Raw genomic sequence first — 19,934 nt, forward strand, 5'->3', positions numbered from 1 at the left:
GTCGGGGGTTTAAATGGAGAGAAAATGTTTTGAGAAACGATGTACAAATGCGCTTTACACAATTGATGTGTGTATGGGTTGGGATAACAGTTGTATGAGCCCCTAATAAAATGTTAAAAAAGAAAAAAATAAATGTCAAAAATAAATAAATAAATAAATAAAAATTTAAAATAAAAGGAAAAAAAAAATACCCTGATATATGATTGGCATACAACTCTAGTTCTTGCAAAGTATTTTTATATTACTAGGGAAAGGCTCACATCTGTAACAAAGGTGGTTTTAATCTCATGAGCCAATAATTTAGTAAATTAGATAGCAGTTAGATCATCTGGGCCTTTGGTATACTTATGTTAATTTTTGGAAAAAAAATTGTTTCTGTTTTACTTGTATGACTTAAATTTCTTCTCTTAAAGTGTCTTGCTTTTCTCAGATGTGTTCTGCATTTAAAAAAATATTTATAAGGAATATAAAAATATATTTTCCATAGTAACTACTTTTTTATTATTATCCATCTGAGACTAAGAATCAACAATGGAAGTATTTCATCTGAACTGACAATATAATTTTAGCATTTCTGTTTAAAACGTTTATGATCGCTAAGTGAAATTTTATTATCACTAAATAAGAAATGATAATGAAAGTTTTAAACATCTGAATTTATATTTTATTTATAAAATTTTATAAATAAAATTTATGTAAATGTAACACGTATACATATACATCTTTATATTTACATGTATTTTCTCAATACATGGGGGCTTCAGAAAATTCATAAGAAATGTTCACTTTTTAAAAATTTTATTTGTGTACAACAATTTGGAGCCGTCTCATGGTTTGTGAATTGGGTCAAGGTTTACACAGCTGTTAAGTTCTCCGTTCAACAATTCATACATGTTTTGTTTCATACCATTGATTGCAATATCTACAATGTAGCGATTGTCTCACCTATTTCATATCTGTCTTGTGTTTCCTTTTTCTACTCCTCCTTCCCTAAACCTTCTGAACTTTGGCCATGGGCAAGTGATGCCTTTTTAAAATCTCAAATTGTTGATTATTCTAAGGAATGTGATTTCCCCAGTGTTACTGTTCTTTTTATAGACCTACTCTTTCTTTGGCTGAAAATTGAGCCAAAAGGGTGAGTTCAACAAGACTTACTCCTGTGGGTCCAACCAGTCTCTACATCACCAGTAAACCTGGTCTTTGTGATTTTAGTTTTGCTCTGAATTCCTCTCCCACTCTATCCAGAATCTTCCATTGTGGGCCCTCTCACAGCAGTTGAGAACGGTAGCTGGGCACCCTCTAGTGCAGTGGTTCTCAACCTTTCTAATGCCGCGACCCTTTAATACAGTTCCTCATGTTGGGACCCTCAACCATAACATTATTTTCATTGCAACTTCATAACTGTAATTTTGCTACTGTTATGAATCATAATGTAAATATCTGATATGCAAGATTATTTTTATTGTTAGATTGGGAAATATTTCTAGTTACAAATAAATGAAATTTTGTTTTGAAGCATGTAGAGGAGCGGTGTCTCAGTTCCTAAGACTATTGGAAATATATGTTTTCCAATGCTCTTAGGTAACCTCTGTGAAAGGGCTCCTTTGACCCCAAAGGGGTCGCGACCCACAGGTTGAGAACCGCTGCTCTAGTTCTTCTGTTGTCAGGGCCATGGAGAGGGATGTTTGTGTGGCTCATTCATCTTTTGTAATAATCATTCCTGTGTCATCCGTTTTTTTACTCTTCTTTACCTGGAAAGGGAAAGACCAATAGTTGCACTTTGGACGACCACTCATGAACTTTTAGAACCCCAGTCATACTCCTCAAAGGAGGATATGGAGCATTGCCTTTGTGAACTGTGCTGTGCCAATTGATGGTGTTATAGTCCTGATCCCCCGGGCCCAGCCACTCATCCCTTCAAGGTGTTTGGATATGTCTAAGAAGTTTTCATAACTTTCCCCCCCTTGGATGCTTCATTACATTCATAGATAGTTTTGTGGCATAGGTAAACTACACATGTAGAAATATCCTGTCAAACCTGTTTATATTTGTGAGTATATAGTGCTACTTTCTCTCCTACTTGTCTATTTGTGCATCTACTCCTAGATCATTTTTATTGCAGTCTTGTGTATAACAGTATTTACCTCTGTTGTCTATTCTTGCATTCCTCATGTCATCCCCTACCTCCATATTTTATGGCAGACCAACTTCTTATTATATATGACCTTCCTTTTCAAGTTAAAATGTATCTGCCCTCTTGGCAGTATTTTACACTTTTTTCCCCTCTAACCTTGGAAACAATCAAAGAAAGAATGGTTCTTTTCGTGTGAAAACCTTTTCTTTGCTTTTTCAAATAGTGCTGTCATAAAATATTTGTTTTTATAATTGACTTATTTTACTAAATATAATGTACTCCAGGTTCATCCATGTTTAAAGATATTTTGCTGAGTAGTGAGTATTCTTGAATATTGGCAGTATTTCATTGTGTGAGTATACCAAAGGTGGTTTATCATTCTTTTGTTGATGGACACTTAGGTGGTTTTCAATTTTTTGCTCTTGTGAATAGTGCTTCAGTGAGCATGGACCTGCAAATGTTTATCTGTTTCACCACTCAGGTTTCTTTAAGTTATATAACAAGTGGTGGGATTGACAGCACATAGGGTATTTCTATTTCTAACTTTTAAAGGGAGCATCATACTGCTTTCCACAGCAGTTTTAGCATTTTAGTCTCTCCACATTCTTACTAGCATTTGTTGTTTTATGTTTATTTGAACTTTGCTCTGAATATGGGGTTATTAGTTTTCATTTTTATGACTACCAGAATAATGACAAGTCAGTCTTAATTCCAAAAAGACAGGATCTAGCAGACCAGCAAAGGAGCCCTTTTGGTGTAGTGGCCGTCTATTGGGCTGTCATCCTCAAGATCAGCAGTTCAAAACACCTAGCCACTCCACAGGAGAAAGACAGGGCTTTCTACTCCTATAAAGAATTACAGTCTTGGAAACCCACAGGTGCAGTTCCTTTCTATCCTATAGAGTCTTTGAGTCAACATAGACTCGATGGCAATGAGGGTTGTTTGTTTTTTTTAAAAAAAGACCAGCAAAGGATGTTTTGCCAATAAATAGTCATTCCTGGGATAATGTGGAATAGAAACTAGGTGTTCCAGTGTTAAGAAATTGTTGGGTCATTTTCACTTTTTCTTGAACATAAAAAGGAACAGGCTAAGTTAATCTTAAGCTACTGTATGAATGATATTCTCTTTGGGGGTTTAAGGATTTCCACCCTGAATATTTCATTGGTTAAAATTTTCACCTTTTTACTTTAGTAATACTCCGCTGAGTCAAAAAAAAAGACAAGGTGGTTCGAAATGTGCTGTGTGTCCTAAGTGACCTTCATTATGGGGAGGCTCATCAAAGCCCACTCCCCCAAACAGTGAATCTCAAGACAGAAAAGAACTGCCCCTTAGGGTTTCCAAGGGTATAGTCTGTACACAAGGAGACTGCCACATCTATCTTCCATGAACCAGCTGGTGAGGTTCACCCACCAACTTTCTGATTGGCAGCCACGCACTTACCAGCAAGGCTCCTTTCAAAGACCAATGGGATTTTAAAAGAATGAGCAATTAAGTAAGTTTGAAAATGGCCTTTGAGTAAAAATTGCTTCATGTGTTAGACCTTGAAACAAAATAATCCTAAACTCTTAATTACAATAATTATAAAACTCTGATGACAGCCAAGGTGGCAAGTTATGCCATTCTCAACACCACTACGGTGATAAAATACTTCACAGGCACCTATACTGTCGTCTTCCTTATTCATTGTCCAGGGTTTGGATTCATATGAGGCAACTGAAAAAATGGTGGCTAGCTCCAGATGCACCTTAGTCCTCAAAGTGACATCTTTGTATTTTAGCCTTTTAAAAGATGTTTGTTCAGCAGATTTGCCCAATGTGTCTTTGGATGTCTTGACTGCTCTCTTGATGGGCATTGGCTGTTGATCCAAATGAAATGAAATCTTCAACATCATTTTTTCCTATAGTTATCATGCAACAAACACAATTGAGAGTAATTACAATAAGGGCACCGGTTGTTTTGGCTGATGGTTTTACCTGTGTGCTTTTGCCACCTCGGCTTTTTCTCTATGAAAAGTGGTAAGTGTATACATCTTCTCAGTTGGTGCCAAGGAAATAACTCCTAATGTATATAGCCAATCTACTGGATTTGCTAACACCTTACATTTTTAATGATCTCCTAGAGCAGGGGGTCCTCAAACTTTTTAAACGGGGCCAGTTCACTGTCCCTCAGACCCATTGGACGACCGGACTATAGTTAAAAAAAAAAAACTGAACAAATTCCTATGCACATTGCACATATCTTATTTTGAAGTAAAAAGCAAAACGGGGCAAAAACACCTGGCGGGCCGAATAAATGTCCTCAGCGGGCCATAGTTTGAGGACCCCTGTCCTAGAGACTGCTTTCTTAAGATAGTTTCCTTCTTGATCAGATTATGTTTCATTCTTGGTGGTGCCAAGTACTTTAGCAGATTTTTTTTAGCTATAAGAGTCTTAGGATTTTCTTTGTTTGTTTTTTTCTCTTTCTGGAGGTTCTTTTAATTCATTTCGCTTGCTGTGATTGCTGTTTTCATAGCTGAGTTTGTCTGACCTTGGATTATGCTGTTTTTATCTTGGTGTGCTAGCTACCCGTAGCAACCCTCTGCACTAGACTGTACCCCAGTCAAGTGTGGAAAGACATGTGACTCTCTCGTCTTGCTTGGTTTCATTGTTCTGCTAGTCTGAGTTTGTGAGGGAACTGTCGTACCTCTTGTTTCTCAGCCTAGGTAAGCTTCATTTCTGAGAGATAGCTGGGCACTTCTCAGGGTGTGGTTTCCCCTCCAGGTCACCAGGGCCATTAGCTTTCACATCTCCCAGGAGAAATGGGTGAGGCAGAAATGAATAATTCACAATCCATATATAAATGGGTGAGGCAGAAATGAATAATTCACAATCCATATATAAATTGTGATCCTTCTTGGACTGAGACACATTTTCCCTTTGTTGAAAATGTCTTGTTGAAGAGAGTGAGCAGCCGGCATGTAGAGTAGAGGACAACTAGATTAGGAAAACAAATGATACAAACTTAGGTGGTTGGCAGTCATCAGCCCAAATACCAGTGTTCAAACTTAATCAAACTTTGGATAACAGAATGGCAGTAATATATATTTACATATGTTCCTGTGATTTTATTTGTGTTTATAATTATCTTTATATGTAGCATGAGGTGGACTGCACTGGGTGGTGTTGGGAGAAGAGATTAGTATACATTGTGAAAGATCTTACTGCCCTTTCAGTAGAAGAAACAAATGAGTATTGTTGCTGCTACTCTTGGCAGTAGAAAGAGAAAACTGTGTCTCATTAGCAGTGGGACGGGAAATGGTAACTGCTGCCTCTCCTGTCTACTCTGGTTGCCTAACACAAACACCAGGTAACTGATTGCACCTGGGGTTCTTAGGACCATGTGATCTCCAATTACAGCGGCTCCAGTTGAAGAACAATAGTAGTTCATCTGAGCCATGAAAATTATTACTCATCAGAATTAGCTGTTTGTTTCAGTGTGTAACGATATTACTATGTATGCATTTGAAAGTACTTAGTACGTTTTGAAATGCTGTAGTGAAGTTGCTTAAAATAACCACTCACCTTTTTAGTTCTTTTTGCTCCATTTTTGCAAATTCCTATTCTTTTTGTGGATTAATTCTTTAATCCAGTATTTCCTTTGTCCTTTCCTGAAACTTGTTCAATATGCCAATTTACTTAATACACTTTTCATAGTGCAGTTTAACTATAAATTCTGAAAGATTAAACAAGAATATTAGAAAAGGGATTAAGGGATCATGAAACTCTGACATCATTGTGATCTGATAACAGAACTCTATAGAGATTTTCCTTTAGATAGGGGTTTTTTTTTTCAGGCCCTCCTGCCCCCACAATATAATTGATTAACTCTTAATCAGATTAGGTAAAAATAAATAATTATTCTTTATCTCACATGTGAAATCACTTCCTAGAACCATGGAACATTTTTAATGGTAGTCAAACCCTGTTTCCTTTCCATTGAATACAAAGGAAAGTGCTTGATTTCTAGATTTAAGTGCAGAAATCTAAGGTTCCATGTGCTAAATTGCTATCATGTAACACTTTGATTTCCTTTTTCTGTGAATAAATCTTACAGCAGTTCTCAACCTGTGGGTCGCGACCTCTTTGGGGGTCAAACGACCCTTTCACAGGGATCGCCTGATTCATAACAGTAGCAAAAATTACAGTTAGGAAGTAGCAACAAAAATAATTTTATGGTTTGGGGGGAGGGGGCCACCACGACATGAGGAACTGTATCACTGCTTTAGAAAATACTACATTTCTAGAAAACCATTTGCTGCTTTTTATTTTGTTCCAACAGCATATCTGAACTTTCCTTAAATCCTGGCTCAGTAAGAGGACAGGATTAGTTAATAAACAACACCACATTCGAGTCAGAGAAAGATCTGTGTGTATAAATGTAAGTGGTTTGGAGGAAAATGCAGTGATAAAACTCACGGGAGCTCTGTTGCAGTTGAGTAATAGGAACCTTGATCTGAAAGACCTGCTGACTGGAAAGACCTGCTCTGAGCAAGGAAACCAAACACAAAAGCTATTTTATAACCGAGCGTGTATTTTTAACTTTAGCATCTGATTGTTGTTTGTATTGCAAACCTAAAATGATTAAGCCTGGAGAAGATGGGATCTGTTTGTCATGGTCCTGCAGAATGTATGTTTATAGATTTGTATGGTGCTTTGGCAATGAAAATATAGGTGTACTTTTAGCTTTCTTAGGCTTCTCATATAGGCACCATCAAGCAGGTGCTTTTCCCATAGAGGGCGCGAGAAGCAATAATTCTCAATTGTTCAAGAAGGGTGAAGGGCAGAAGAGAGCAAAACCTTCTTGGTCTTCATTGTTATATAGCCCTCTTCAGGAAAGTACCTCTTCTAAAGATTCTGAAAATTTAGGTTAGATGGAATTCACCTGAAGTAGTTTTGTGACCCGTTGGGTATGTATTCATACGGCACACATCTTTTAAAAATATGCGTGTCTAAGTTATGTGGATATGAACATTGACTTAATGAACCAATTAATTAAAATAACTTTTATACAGATGTTATACAAATGCAGGTGTCAGCATTTGAAAATGGTGATTGAAATATGGATCTCTTCTGCCCTGCGCCAAGCATTTTCTTTGTTATTGTCTGCTACATTTAACCCAGTGAAATTAATCAGGAGATTAATTATAACAAACAATACCAAACCCAAACTCTTTGCCATCCACACAACTCTGACTCATGGTTACCATATAGCCCCTGTGGTTTTCTGAGATTTTAACTCTTTTCAGGAGTAGAAAGCTTCATTTTTCTCTCACAGACTATGTAAACCAAAAAAGTAACTGGACCTTAACTAATGGAGTTATCAATTGATTTCTTAGTTCTCCAGTTGTTATAATGTAAAAATATCCCTAATGTGAGATACAAACTTTAGTAATGCCATCAATAGTATGCTTAACTCACTCAACTCACTTTGATCGAGTCTAGCCCAGTAGAACTGCCTCTGTGGGTTTCCAAGGCTATAAATCTTTACTGGAGCAGAGAGGCTGGTGGTTTTGAATTGCTTGCCTTGCATTTAACAGCCCAATGCATAGTCCCCTGGCCCACCAGGATTGGCTAGGCTTAACTAGGCAGTTCTTGTGCACTTTGCATATGATTACATTTAAATGGCCTGTGACAAGACACTGGGGTCTTGGAAGCTAGGTGGGCTGGTGGTGGTGGTGGTGTGTTTCCTTGTCCATGTATTCTCAGACGTGTCCTCTCCATGTGGTCTGTTTACATAGTGTCTGCAGTAGTCACATTCCTTACATAGTGATTGTGTAGTAAGGATCAGTATTAATCCATTCCCAAAATGTGGAGATTGATGTGGAGTATCCATGTTCTCATTTCCTTTGCACCAGTCAGCCTTGCAGCATTTTCTTTTTGTGATTCTAGCCACCTGGAGGTAGATCAGCACATACAAGTTAACAGGGCACTCTCCTTTGGCACACAATATTGTCTATAAGTACAGTACACCATACACAAAAATCCAGGTGAGACCAAAAGGATAACAATTAGTCCAAAGCAAAGATGAGAAGCAAGGTCCACAGAAATTAGAGTACAGGAGATGGAGCAATCAGAAGGCAAATAAAGAGAAGAGTGGAGGGCAGAAATAGAATTAATGGCTCTGAACAATTTGTGTAGAAATGGTCATATGGAACCTAAACTGCTGAATAAACTTTGACCAAAAACTTAATAAAATATACTTTAAAAAAAAAGACACCATCTTTCTGACTGCCAGATAGGCAGCTGCCAACTTCAAATTTGAGGAGTTTATACAACAACCTAAACTTCTGCCCTGCTGGCCACAGATTCAGGACAGGTTTCCGTCAGTGCCTTCAGGATGCCCATGGCAAGCTTGAGCGTCCACATGACACAAGAGCAGATGTTCTCACCTATCAAGAAACTAAGATCTGTATTCAGGGCTTGTATTGGCCAGTCCTGCATGGTAGATTCAATCAGGCCACCTGGGGCTAGTTCTTAGTTCTCAGGTGAGTCGTATCTAGTGTGGTCAGCTCTCACACATTCTGAGCTGCCCCTGCAAGTCTCAAACAAGTGCATCACAATTACTCCAGTGGTTTTCTCCAGAACCAGGGAAAAGGCCATCTTAATTAGGGTAAAACATGGTCTTCTGTTACCACTGCATGCCTATCACTATTTTATCTTAGATACAAGTGTTATGTGTGAGCCTTGGGCAGCTAATCGAAAGGTTAGCAGTTTGAAACCAACAGCTGCTCTGTGAGAGAAAGACGAGCATTTCTGCTCCTATAACCATTTATTGTCTTGGAAACACAGCGTAGGTTCACCAGGAATCAGAATCGACTCAGTGGCAGTGAGTGTGGGTTTGGGGAGTGATAAATGTATGTGAGGTGAGGTCAGCCTGCAGTGTTATAAGAGGAATTTTCCCAACCCAAGCCACTGCCCTCAACTCAGTTCTGACCACAGTGACCTGTGTAATGTTTCCCAGACTGCATGTCTGTACAAGAGCAGAAAGTCCTAACCTTCTCCTGCAGAGCAGCTGGTGGGTGCAAACTGCTGACTTTTCGGTTAGCAGCCCACACCTCGTTCACTGTGCCTCCAGCCTCTCACACTCTAAATTGATGGCTGTCAACTAGGATAACAAAGACTACTGGCAAAGAATATGAAATATTTCGTGACTGCCAGAATAACAGACAAATCTATTTTTAAAGTACAGCCAGAATGCTCCTTAGAAGAAAGGATAGCATACTTTGGAAATGTCATCAGAAAGGACCAGTTCAAGAGAAGAGAAGAACCTCATGGTGGAGGCTCGGTGAAACAGAGTTTAAGGTCCTCAATGGAATGGATTGGTTAAGTGGTTGCAAGAGCAGGTTAAAATAGAGGAACGATTGTTAAGGACGACGCAGACCTGGGCAGTGTTTTGTTGGGTTGTACTCAGGGCTGCTCTGAGTCGGAATCACTTGAGAGCACCTGACAGTAGCATACAAAAAGGAGCTACTACTATACTCACTTCAGTTCAAATTTTGATTAAAACCAAGGCGCAGAGCTAGTCATGAGCTGTGGTTAGAGTCACAAAGTGCGAAATGAAATCGGAGTGGAGGGCCAAGAGCTAGAAACCAGTCAGAGCTGTGGTGTGAGGAAGTTAGCCATTATCACTCACTTCATGTATGGCAGCTCTGACAACTATTGGAATTAACTTCTTGTGTCAGATCATCTATTTAGAGGATTAAGCAATCCCCTTGCAGTTCCTGGACACAACTGGCTAAGAGAACTCTTGAGGGTCCAATTCCTAGCTATAGTCATAATTAAACTGTTGTAGAAGTTGTCTGTGACATCACAAGCATCCATTCTTTCAAGGAGGCTGATAAATGGATAGAAGATGTAGGAACAGAAATGACAATGTTGATATCATATTGCTGGTTAACAAGATTGATCTGAGTAGCAAAAGGCAAATCTCTGCAGAAGGAGGAGAAAAACAATTGAGAGATGCCAACATGTTTATTAAGACCAGTTTCAGAATTGGTTACACATGAAAATTTTATTCTAGTGGTATACATCAATAGCCAATACAATTTTCACTTCATGGTTTTATCTACTACCTCAATAAAAGACTGGGTCTTACGAAAAGAAAGGCACAAAACTAGGCCATACAGTTGAATATCTCTTGATGGGGATGTCAGGGTATGACAGGCTAATGAGGGTTGGTTTTCTGGTTGAAGATTTAGTGTGACAAGATGCTTCTTGTCACTTCTGCCTTTTTGACTGCAGTGTCTCTAGATCTGGTAGTGGCCTCTTAGGCCTAGGAGGGAAAGATTTCTTCCTAAAGTCACTTAATTCTAGAAAGGGTTGGCTCTCCTTGCTGGTGATGGTATATATTTATGTATGTGTGCATATGTCTATATATGTGTGTATGTGTATCTATATATATGTATACACACACACATATATATGTCTATATATATGTATACACACATATATATAGATATACATACACACACATATTGAAGTATCAGGGAACTCAGAAACCATCAAGTCCATGAACTTTATCTGCTTTCACTACCTCCTCAAGCTTGATAAGACTCTGCATTTTAACCCCCAGAAAGTGCACAAAACAATTGCTTCTCCTTTAGAAACTGCTTTCTTGAGCAAGAGTCCATATGGTATACCCACGTTTTGTTAGCCTTGACTGCTATTGTATTGTCATTGTAGAACGTGCCAATGAAAGCATCCATCAACTGAAATGTGCTCTGAGAGAAGGTGATGTCACCATTGTAGAAGGTGCACCGGATCCTTGTTTCAGCACCAGTGTAGGGCCTGAGGACACTGGGACTGCCTGGCGGGAATTGCAACACAGCCATGCTGGTGAGTGAGTGTGAAAAATCAGCCCTAGCCGGAACAATTCTTTTTTCTTGACTTTTTAAAAAACGGTTTATTAGCACTCTATCAACATGTCGTACAATTCAATAGTTCAATCATATCAGGAAGAGTTGTACAATTATCAGAACAGTAAATTCTAGAACATTTTCTTCTTCCTTGTACTCATTGTTATTTGCTTAATTATTATTTTTTCTAATTGTGGCAAAAATATACACAACAAAACTTCTACATGTATAATGCAGTGTCATTGATTGACTCTTCATGTTGTACAACCATTACAGTATTGATATTCTTTTCCAAATTATTCCACCATCATTAACATAACGCAGTACCCCCTAAACAACAATTCTTTCTTCTTCCCCCATGGTAACTATTGGTAGAGTTTGGTTTCTTTCTTTTTTTTTTAGTAGTTTTCTTGATATAGTATTCACATATGAGACACTCCCGTGATTAAATCACTTTTAAAAAGAGTTGTAGATCATCACAATCAGTTCTAGTGCTTCTCCCATCTCCCCATTCATTGTTCCCCAAATCCCTGACACTCCCCACACCGAATCCCCCTCTCTCTCCCCATAAACCATTGCATCAATTATTGTCTCTATGCATCTACTCCTTCTATACTTCACCAACGGGGAAACGCAACAAAAAGAAAAAAACAAAACAACAAGAAGAAAATAATAATAATATAAAGATAAAAATACAAATAGAAAGATAAAACCACCATCAATATTTAGCCAGAACAATTCTTTAACCTCCATAGAGTAATAACTCCAGGATGTCTTTTGTTCTACTGCTAGGATTTTATTTCTGAAACACAAGTTATTTCTTTGCTTTTCCCTCCCCCACCCCTTGCCATCCCAATTCCTATAGGGTTAGGTTCAAAATCTTTACAATGATTTGACTATATTTTCCTAAGGTGACTCCAGCTTACTTCTGTAGCCTCATTTTCCCATCATAAGCATGTTCTACTCATGCTAACCTCCTGGTCATACTTCTATCTTTTGCATGTTCTATACACTGTAACTGGAATGTTTCTCATCCTTTTTTGTTGGTGATTCCTGTTTACCCTTCATAGTGAAAACATAGACATAGTGTACCCTATGTATAACTCTAGTTCTATGTGCAACTATATGTTATTGCTTTGTACTTGTACCTATTTTTGCTCCCCGGATTCTTAGCTCATAAGTGGCAGAGATGGTCTTATATTTATCATTGTCAGTAGCAAAGTTATTAATGTGTAAATATGTTTAAACAATACTTGCTGAATTCATGGAAGGATAGATGTGTGGTGATAAACCATGGATCTCAACTATGTGAAACATGGTTAATAAACCTATTACTTTTTTTCTGTAGTTAATCAACTCAAAGCTTTGTTGCGCCAACAAGCAGCTAAGGAAAGTAAGCTATCTCCATCAAGAAGACGAAAAATGCCCCCTTCAGTGAGTATCAATGCATACAGCCTGACTAAAAAGCTTTATTTTTCTAGCTGCTTTTTAACATTACAGTGACATTTTAGCAGTGCATGTTGTAGGTGCATTCTAATCTAAGCAGGACATGCACATAAAGTAAAACATTAAAAGAAAGAGTAATAAAGTATCTTGCCTCCAAAGAAGAGAGATTTTATGGCAGAAAGAATTTGAAGCTTTTTTAAAACTTATTTATTTGAAAGAGAGTACTTTGAATTTTCTGCGTGTGATGATAGCTGGACACAAGTCTGTATACTGGAAACCAAAACCTCACTGCTGTCAGGTCATTGTCGATTCATAGCAGCCCTGCAGGACAGGGCAGACCTGCCCCTCTGATTTTACAGGAGTAGAAAGCCTGTTCTTTCTCCCTCCGGTGGCTGCTGGTTTCAAACTGCTGACCTGGTGGATTGTGATGAATCATCCATAACCACTATTCCACCAGGACTTCCTATTGGAAACTATAGAAACATTTATTTTCTTTACTCAAAGCTGAAATATCATAGTCCCATATTAACTCCTCATCCCAACCTTTTATGTTTAACTACTACTTTGGAGAGAAGTACTTTATTTATTTTTAAAAGTTTTATTAACTCCTCATTTCACATGTCATATACTTTAATAATTCATTCATATCAAGAAGAGTTGTACAGTTAACACAACAGTCAATTCTAGAACATATTCTCCTCGTACTCATTGCTATTCATATAATTTTTTTAATTGTGGAAAAAATACACGCAATAAAACATTATCCAAGTCCACAATTTCTACATGTATAATTCAGTGTCATTACATTCACTTTGTGTATACAACCATTATTGATATCCTTTTCCAAATTATTCCACCACCATTAACATAAACTCAATACCCCTTAAGCAATAGTTCTTTCTCCTTCACCCATGGTCACCGTTGGTCAAGTTTGGTTTCTTTCTATTATTTTCTTTTTTTTTTAAGTAGGTTTCTTTATATAGTATTCACATATCAGACACTTCCATGGTTAAACTGCTTTTTAAGAGTTGTATATACATCATCATAATCAGTTCTAGTGTCCCCCCCCCACTCCTGGATTCATTGTTTACTTCCCAAATCCCCCTACACTCTCCACCCCTACCTACCCCACTACATCCCTGATAAACCATTGCATTAGTTAATGTCTCTATGCATCCATTCCTTCTGTGCTTCCCAAAATGGGAAACCTAACAAATAATTTTAAAAACAGCAAGAGGAAAATAATAATAATATAAAAATACAAATACAAATAAAGAATAAGAAAGAAAAGGCTATCATCAATATTTAAAAAGCCAGACAGGATATTTTTGTCATGGAACAAACGAGAAATACTAGAGCCCAGAGCAAATTCAGGTTGGGTCAAGAAGGAGGTCACTGACCAAGTATCATATTATGCCATGGTTGGATCCACCAAAATCCAGTTTACAATAATCTCTGTCTCAGTGTAAAGTTGCTTGAGTCCCTTGCCTGTGGCTTGAGAGGATCTACCAGATGTTTAATCTGACTAGATACTCTGCAGATGGATTTTGGGCTCCCACTCTCTTCCATAGCCTTCTACAAATTGGATATTCACAACTTTAACTCTGATACTTTTCCCTTTGTCATAAATGGCTTTTGTTATTTTCTCCTTTGTATCACAGGGGCTGATATGCTTCATCCATGTGGACTAAGTTGATGCCCCATTTAGATGGTTGCTTCTTTGGATACAAACCTTTAAGACCCCAGATAATGTTCCAATTGTTGGCCAGGCACCACCTGTTTTCTACACCACACTTTGCTGTAGCACCCTTATCTTCAGTGATCATTTCATGAAAGAGAGTATCAAGCCAGGCCATGTTATAAGAACTAACTCTTCTTGGATTAGGGCTACAGTTAATTGGGTGCCCAGAATTCATCTACTTGTCCATGAGTTATGAATGACTCTGATTTAGTTTGGTGGTCATACTTTGATAAAATCCAAAACCAACAAGCACAACAACAAAAAACAAAAGGCAGAAAAACAAAAAAGAAATTAAAAAGAAAAACATTGTCAATCATTCTCCTGGAGTAGAAGGCGATTGCATTAATAACATTAATAATTTTTCCAATGACATAGAATTTGAGATACTGTTGATATGAAGAGTTATGCAAATATAGTCCAATTGCGAGGTGCAATCCATGAGTTGTTGCTTTGTGCAGATTGATTTCTTAATTGATTGAACTGTTTACACTGAGCATAGGGATTGGTGCTCAGGGAAATTTTTCCCATATCAGTTTTTACAAGTGCAGAACTTTGCCTATCAGATTAAAACCTGTCATATTAATACAAGGGGAGCAGTTCTTTCACTCAGGCTTCTACCTGGAGTCCTGCTGGTGTGACTCTTGGGAATGCTATGTTGCCTGTAAGGCCAGCGTGTAAGTCTTCATGGTGCTTAGTCCATGGCATGGTTCACTGAGGATTAGGTGGAAACATATTCATAGTGTCCACTAAGAAACATAAAATTGGTTTATTGTCTATTTAGGTTCCTTACAATTGTTGTTAAGCATCCTTTTCTGATGTGAGGTTGCTTCTCCCTATTTACCCACCATACTCACCAACCGAAGTAGCAGTGCCTCTGCTGCAATGCAGATGCTCCCCTCCCCTGGTCTTCACTTGATTTCCCAGTAAGGTGCTCCTGTCTTTCCTGTGGAGGGCCTGTTGGTTTGTCACAGCCGTGTCTCAGTCTTGCACAGCATCAAGTGGATGGTGGTCTCCCTTCTTCCCTTTCTTGAAGGAGTGACTCCAGCCAATGTGAGGTCTCCTCTTTCAAGGTGATTTTTATGAAGTATACTTAAGGGAGCGGTGGTGGGGGTGAGGTATAGTTCATGGGCAGTAGGTAGATTTTCTACCCTTTTGTTTGGACATTAGTCTCTAAGATTTGTTCATTTGTGTTTCTCCTTATAGTAGTGGGTTCATACAGTATTTTTGCTTTTGTGATTGACTAACTTCGCTCAGCATAATGGTTTCCAGGTCCTCCCATGTCATGTGATGGTTCATGCTTTCATCACATTTTTTAGGGATGCATAATTTCCCATTGTGTGTTTGTACCATAGTTTCTTTATTCATTCTTCTGTTGGGCATTTGGGCCTCTTCTAGTTTCTTGCTATTGTGAACTGGGAACAAAGTACTTTATGTTCTGGTTTAAAATCACAAACGGTTATAAGATCACACCAGAGTTATAGCCTTTCACCATACTTACTCAGTATAAATTGAACAAATCATTTGAAAAGCTGGACTAAATGAAAAAGTACATAGCATCAGTATTGAAGAAGGACTCATTAACAGCCCGCAATATGCAGATGACTTTACAGCACCTAACAGCTTAACTTCTATGTTTATATTCAGTATTTATAGATATAAATGATCATTTTAATATAATTTTTCATCAGTCAGTGAACTTATTGTGGCATTAAACACTTACCTGAAGAGCCCTTCCTCAGGGAACTGTACTTGTCGCAAGTGATTCTCTTCATGGCAGTATCTTGGAGAGGACAGTTCATTTGTGATCTTAGCATTACTAAATGGGATGGCACACTTTCAGAAAGCTCAAATAGATCATCCCAAGACAGTTACTTTACCTTGGTTTATGTGTGTCTGTGGGGTGGAGGGTGGGAACAAGGGAGGGTCAAAATGTTCATGCAAAAATTCCATTATCTTGTATATTAATTTTTCCATGAATTTCTGAAGACTTCCTGTGGTGCAGTGAATTACTTAATATGGCTCTTCTAGTCATAACGCCCACTAATATGTATGGATGTATGGGTGGGACGAATCAGTATGAGAGGGACCATACAGTTGGGTATATTTCCTCTTTTACTGTTGGGTCTGGGTAAGAGAAGTTGGGGAACATGCTGATAGCATATATATATATGGAGAGTGGAGTGCTGAAGGAGATTTGTAACCTTTGCACAAGCAGGTCAGAAGCACAAGGGGCTGCTTGGCTGAATGACCAAGAACCAGAGAGAGGCATGACTGTGGGACATGGCTGAAAAGAAGCCATAATGAGTGGAAAGAACTGTTACCTGAGCATTTATGATTCTGAATTGTAACTGTAACCTGTTAACATCCTTAAAAACTCAGGTAGTATGGTCTATGACTTGTGTGTGGCCTTTGCAATGAAATATTGAATTCACCAACAAGGAGAAAGTGCTATGGGAGAGATGGCTGGTGTCAGAAAGATGGAAAGTGGAGGCATGTCAACTCGGTGGCACCCAACAGTAACATAAAAAGTAAGCCAAGTGTGTTCTTGAAAGAGCTTGCCTGTAGCCATCCAGTACTTGCTGAGACGCATTTAAATACATTTTACTTTGAGTAAACTTGTGTATGGATGAATTGGAACCCCAGTAGCAATGTTGTTGAGTTACCCTCACAGCAATACTACATTGAATATGGAGCATTTATACTGATTGTTTCATAAATCTAAATGTGTTTAATTTGGCCTGTTTAACCTTAGAATTCATCAGCAGATGAAGAAAATAATATGCCTACTGTGCACAATCTTGTCCCTATCATTCATGACCAGTCTCAGTACATTCATCATTTAGAGGCAGAAGTAAAGTTCTGCAAGGTAAGTGTCTTACTGAAAGTTTAACTTACCTATGTTAAAGTTACATATTAATTATTAATTTCACAAAAATTGCTATTGTTATTTTCCATTTTTATAGCAGTACGTTGACATTGGTTATCATATGATTGAAGGAAGCCCCTACTCCCCTGAAAGGCTGGTAGTTTAAACTCACCCAGAGGTGCCTCAGAAGGAAGGCCTGTCATCTGCTTCCAAAAGGTTGCAGTTTTGAAAACCCTTTGGAGCAGTTCTATTCTGATGCCTGGAGTCACCGTGGCTTAAAAATCAACTTGACAGCAACTAACAAAAGCAATGACATCATGCTATAGAAGCTTGGGGGTGATGGCTTTTAACTATGCCATTTCTGGTTGCTCTATTTCAAAGTAGCCCCTACCTGTGTCTTCATTGTTTGGTAATATGCTCTCATGTTTTGTAATTTTTCCTTTTTATCCCATACACTCTACCTGAGCACATGTCAGATGTCTTGGAATACTAATACCAATCATTCTCTCAAACTTGTCAGCTTACTAAAACTGGTATGATAGGCGGGGATTCTAAATTTCTAAGCTAAAGTTGTTGTATTGTCGATATTAAGTGTCTTACTTTGATCTGTAATCATAGTAATGACTCATACAGAAACCAAGTGACTGTTAATGTCGAAAGGTTCTATTCCTCGACGGTATGCACTGTAGTCTGCCACTGGTGCCGTCGTAGTCTTTCTGACTTTCCAGAGCGTGTTGGAGCTTTTGTTCCTTCCTTCTCCCTTGATTTCTTTTCTATTCTTGGGCTCTCTTTCCTTCTCAATACCAGTAGGTCAGCAGATCAGCAGACAGTGTGGTAACTTTTAAACTATCTGTTGATATTTTAAAAATTGTACTAAGCTGGTACCTATATAGAGACCAAGAAGGGAATATTATATGACGTAAAATCAGGAGGGTGTGCATCAAGATTAAATCCTTTCACCATACCTATTTGATCTGCATGTTGAGCAAATATTCTGAGAAGATGGGCTATAAGAAGAAGAACCTGACATCAGAATTGGATAAAGACTCATTCATTGTCTGTGATATGTATATGGCACAACCTTCCTTGCTGAAAGTGAAGAGGATTTGAACTTCTTATTGATACAGATCAATTTCTTGATATGGACTGCACTTCAACTGAAAGAAAGCAAAAAATCCTCAAAACTGGGCCAGTAAACAACATCATAATAAATGGGGAAAAGATTGAAGTTGTCAAGGATTTTATTTTGCATAGACTCACAATTAACAGTCATGGAGGCAGCAGTGAAGAAATCAAATGATGTATTATATTGGATGAATGTTATTTTTAGTCATCTCAAATGCATGTAAAAGTTGGAAGATGAGTAAGGAAGTCCAGAGAAAAATTGATGCCTTTGAATTATGGTATTGGGGAAGAATATTAAAAGTACATTGGACTCCTCCTAGAAGAATGAATAAATCTGTTTTGAAAGAAGTACAGCAAGAATACTCTGTAGAAGTAAAGCTGATGAGGCTTTGTCTCATGTAAGTTGGACATGTTACCAGGAGAGACCAGTTTCTGGAGAAAGACTTCATAGTTGGTAGAGTGAGTGAAAAAGACAAAGCCACTCAATGAGGTCGATTGACACAGGACTGGACAATGTTTCATTTTGTGGTACATAGTGTTGATATGACTTGGGACAATTTGACAACACTGCATGAAAACAAAATTTTATTTTTACGATTTGGCTGCTGTTAGGGTATAATGTCAGTCTATTGCATCTGAAGCCTTTAGAAAATTCATTTCTTGACTGTTCAAAGAGGTTCCTGATCTTTGGCCCATTAGACCTGGAGGATACAACCATTAATATGCAGTGCTCCTGGATTACCAGTTTAACTGAATTAATATCTTAGGAATTTTCCCATTAATCATCCCACAAGATATTGTGACTAAAATTTACCATTAGAATAACAAATAGAATAAATTTACCATCTATTACCTACAAACACCAGAGCCAGCAGGATAATAGAGGATAAAATGGGGTCCTTTAATCCATGACACAAACTATAATTGTAAGAGAGCAATGCTACCAAATTAAAGAATGTTAACCTTTATGTTTTTTTTGTGAATGCAAGGCCTTGAGTCAATTTTAAAGGAAAGGGTCATTTAGATGAACATAAAGGAGGTGTAAAGAACAGAGCATCAACAAAAGGATATGCTTAGGCTGAATTATGGCTTATTTATGGGAGCCAGAAGATATCTTCCTAAAATGGAGCACATCACTTAGAAATAAGTAATGTATAGATGAACTGGTAAAGTAGATGATTATGTAGCCTTGAAAGTCAGGTCTTTTTAATTTGAAACATTTAAACAAGGGAGTAATGTTTCAGAGGCCTAGAAATCTTGTGTAATTACAGGTTTGATTTTTTTTTCTGGATAAAATAAAAAGGAATTTGTACATGGTGCATAACAGCTTTTGATTACACTAGAAATAAAGATTAAGTAATTTATTATCAATCTGTTTTCCACAGTTTTAAATTAATACACATCTATTTATCCTCAGACTACATTTTTCTAAGATTATACAATCAAAATTCAGTGTTTCAAAGTTACTTGAAGTAATTATTTCTAATGTGACTATACCACTATCTCACTTTCTTTTCCTTTTATTATTTATTTGGATACTTTTCATATTTTTTTCAGAGTTATTTACCATATAATAGCAAGTTTAATTTTTATTTATAATTCCTTATACTACACTCTTTCAGACCAATGAAACACTCATTATCTGTAACTTTCTGAGGAGTTATTTATTCACAATTTCCCTCCATCTGGCTGCCCATTCATAGTGAACCAGTTTAACTTCTTATGCCTC

At 37.7% G+C, this 19,934-nt stretch overlaps 1 protein-coding gene across 2 annotated transcripts in view; it reads left to right on the forward strand.

The window, feature by feature from the left end:
- The window catches only part of SDCCAG8 (SHH signaling and ciliogenesis regulator SDCCAG8), a 282,359-nt gene that overhangs the window by 8,542 nt on the left and 253,883 nt on the right, over window positions 1–19,934 (forward strand). For both annotated transcript variants that reach the window (XM_013003961.3, XM_045298104.1), the window contains exons 2-4: window positions 10,855–11,007; window positions 12,376–12,461; window positions 16,967–17,080. In XM_013003961.3, the coding sequence (XP_012859415.3) occupies window positions 10,855–11,007; window positions 12,376–12,461; window positions 16,967–17,080 (353 nt within the window). The remainder of the gene's footprint in view (window positions 1–10,854; window positions 11,008–12,375; window positions 12,462–16,966; window positions 17,081–19,934) is intronic.

This window comes from Echinops telfairi, unplaced genomic scaffold (assembly GCF_000313985.2).
Source record: "Echinops telfairi isolate 266 unplaced genomic scaffold, ASM31398v2 ScPeMD7_7424;HRSCAF=8462, whole genome shotgun sequence".
Lineage (NCBI taxonomy): Eukaryota > Metazoa > Chordata > Mammalia > Afrosoricida > Tenrecidae > Echinops > Echinops telfairi.